At 42.7% G+C, this 2,642-nt stretch overlaps 1 protein-coding gene across 1 annotated transcript in view; it reads right to left on the bottom strand.

The window, feature by feature from the left end:
• SLC18B1 (solute carrier family 18 member B1) overlaps window positions 1-2,642 on the bottom strand; it is a 25,359-nt gene that overhangs the window by 20,179 nt on the left and 2,538 nt on the right. The window contains exon 2 of the mRNA XM_019520258.1: window positions 1,519-1,658. Within this exon, the coding sequence (XP_019375803.1) occupies window positions 1,519-1,658 (140 nt within the window). The remainder of the gene's footprint in view (window positions 1-1,518; window positions 1,659-2,642) is intronic.

Here is a 2,642-nt window from a genome sequence, read left to right as displayed (position 1 = left end):
CCCCCCCCCCCCCAGTTTGTCAGGTGGCAGGACTTTACAGAGGGCAGAACTCATTCAGTAAATATGTATAAAGATGGCAAGCATATAGATGTCACCTGATCTCAATACCCCTTTTGCAAGGCAACAGCACAATAAAGTCTTCTGTCTTCACAGCATCAATCCCTTGTCCCCATATCCCAAGATAGCATAAAGGGCATTCTGCCACAGGTATGAGAATGTGTATTGGGCAAAAAGAAGATGAAGTGGTCCCACAGACATTATCTGGAGAAAGAGAATATGCTTTTCTTTCCCACTGGAGTTACACTAATAAGCATGCACAGAGGGTAGGGGAAAGAAATCCAGGGCAGATCCAGTGCTGACAGAGATAGGGCATGCTGGCTTATACATCCTAGTGTCTCTACAACATTTGGGAACCATCTTTGAAACACAAGGCATCTGGGTGAGAACAACATGCTGCCAACATTCAGGGAGAAAATCCTTAGCCCTCTTTACCGCACATAGTGAGCTGGCTAGCAGACATTGAGAGATTTACTCTGCAGCAGCAGCAGCAGCAGCAGCAACAAGAATTCTGTGCCATCTGAACATCACATAAGCTGACAGGTGAGCAGAGGGAATAACTGTTATAAAGAAGGCAACACACCAGAACAGAACTCCAACATTATCCCCAGGGCTAGGTACAGACATTCAAAAAGTCCAAGACAGAACTGATCCAAGTTGCATGGTTTTCTCTAAGCAGTGTAGTTTAGATTGGCAGTGACCAGAATACATATTTGCCCTTTGGTGTGGGGGGCAAATCTTAGACCAGGTTCTGCCATTTTTAAACCAGTCTGTGTGTTCCAGACTTCTACTATGGGTATAGACTGATTTCTGATAATCGATAACAGTAAAAATGTATCATCTGTACTTGGACCAAGTCTGCAAAACCTGCTATGTAACCTCCAGCAAAATGCTTTTGGCCTGTCTGTTTTTCCATTACCATTCCCCTCCCACCAATTTCTCAGCTTTACCTTTAGAGGCAGCATGCTGTTTTTCACCACGCGTTTGTACACTGTGAGCATGTCTACACATGCACTTTAATGCTTAGTAACCTATTTTACTGTGTATTAAAGTGAACGTAAAAAAAAAAAAGTGGTTACGCTAGCACACAGTAAAATAGGCTACCGCACATTAAGTGTTATTTAAAAACCAGGAACATTCATTTCTGCGCATTAAGGTATTCAAATGTTCATTTCTTTAGTACCTCAGGCCATTTATACATGTGCTCCAGAAGAGGGGGGGGGAGGGGGCTATGCCTTACTCATGTATAGGCACCCTCACATTGGAGATACTAAATTTAATGCAACTTAATGCACCTTAAAAAGTGCCTTAATGCACATGTAGATGTACCCTGTCTGGCACAGCTCACATTGCACTGGTGATGCTGCAACACAAATTTAGTTAGTCTTCTTTTCTTAAGAATTTAAAAGCTACATAAAATGCAAATAATTGTACAGCTTGCCAAGTTGAATACTTACTTACCTCTCTTGGAAAAAAGGGTCCCAGGATTGAATAGCATATCATTGAACTGAAATTAATAGACGCTGTTGCTATAATTGTGAATAGCTGTTCTCTGGTAAGCCTGCTGGACTCTTCGCTGAGCACTTCTGGCCCCCCATTCTCTTAAAATAAAATGTTTGCATTAGAAGATCATAAATAGAGGTAAAATTTGCAAGATGCATATGGGAAGCATGGAGAAGCAAAAAAGCATACAACCATGCAAAACACATAAAAATAAATAAATTACCTACTGTGACCTTGAAATTAATAATCCAAGATAAGGACTTAAAAGATAAAGTTACTTTACAGTTCTGCCATTTACAGTTCTAAAGCTACGGTTCTCTTGATATAGATTACACAATTTTACACATTAAGGCCAGCTGCAATCCTCCAAATTGCATCCACAGAAGCCCTTTGGCTTCACTAGGGCTCCATAGCTTTCTATACGCAGAACATCTTCCAAAAAAAAAATCACCCATCAACATTATTCACTCATGAAACCCCATTGAGATTAACAGGCTTATCTGGAGGAATAAGAATTTCCCACATGAATACCTGTTAAACAGGATCACAGACCATTAGCCAACATCCAAACATATGTAGCGTGTGTGCAGATATACTATATATGCATCTATGTAATATATATTTTACACACACACATTAGCATTTGGATATTGGGTAATGGACTTTGACCCCGTAGTATTTATGTGGGAAATTCTTATCCCCTCAGCATATACACACGTACACATACCCGCGTGCATCCCCCCTTACATTTTGTTAAACGTGCTGTAAAAGAAAACTCCTCATCCCTTACACACACTTTGATGTTTTCCACCACAATCAGTTCACAAACACACATTCAAAGTTCAGGTGGAGATCATCAGCCTGTCTGCTCCTCAAGCAGCGCTTTCAGTATGGCTTGGTTCATGGGCAACTGGTGCCTCCTGACTCTAGGGGGGTACCAGCAGCCGATGTGGGGGGTGTTCCCCAGCATCTGATCACCGATGGGGGAGGGTTCCCCAGCGGGCAAGCACCCAACCGGGAAGCACCGGCAGCAAAACTGGAAGTGCTGCCGGCACTTTTGGGGGGGGGGGGGGGGGGGGGGG

The sequence above is a fragment of the Gavialis gangeticus genome, unplaced genomic scaffold, assembly GCF_001723915.1.
Source record: "Gavialis gangeticus isolate Ggan-Ray unplaced genomic scaffold, GavGan_comp1, whole genome shotgun sequence".
Taxonomy (NCBI): domain Eukaryota; kingdom Metazoa; phylum Chordata; order Crocodylia; family Gavialidae; genus Gavialis; species Gavialis gangeticus.
Note: the sequence above shows the minus strand (reverse complement) of the source record. Positions and strands in the feature narration are given on the sequence as shown.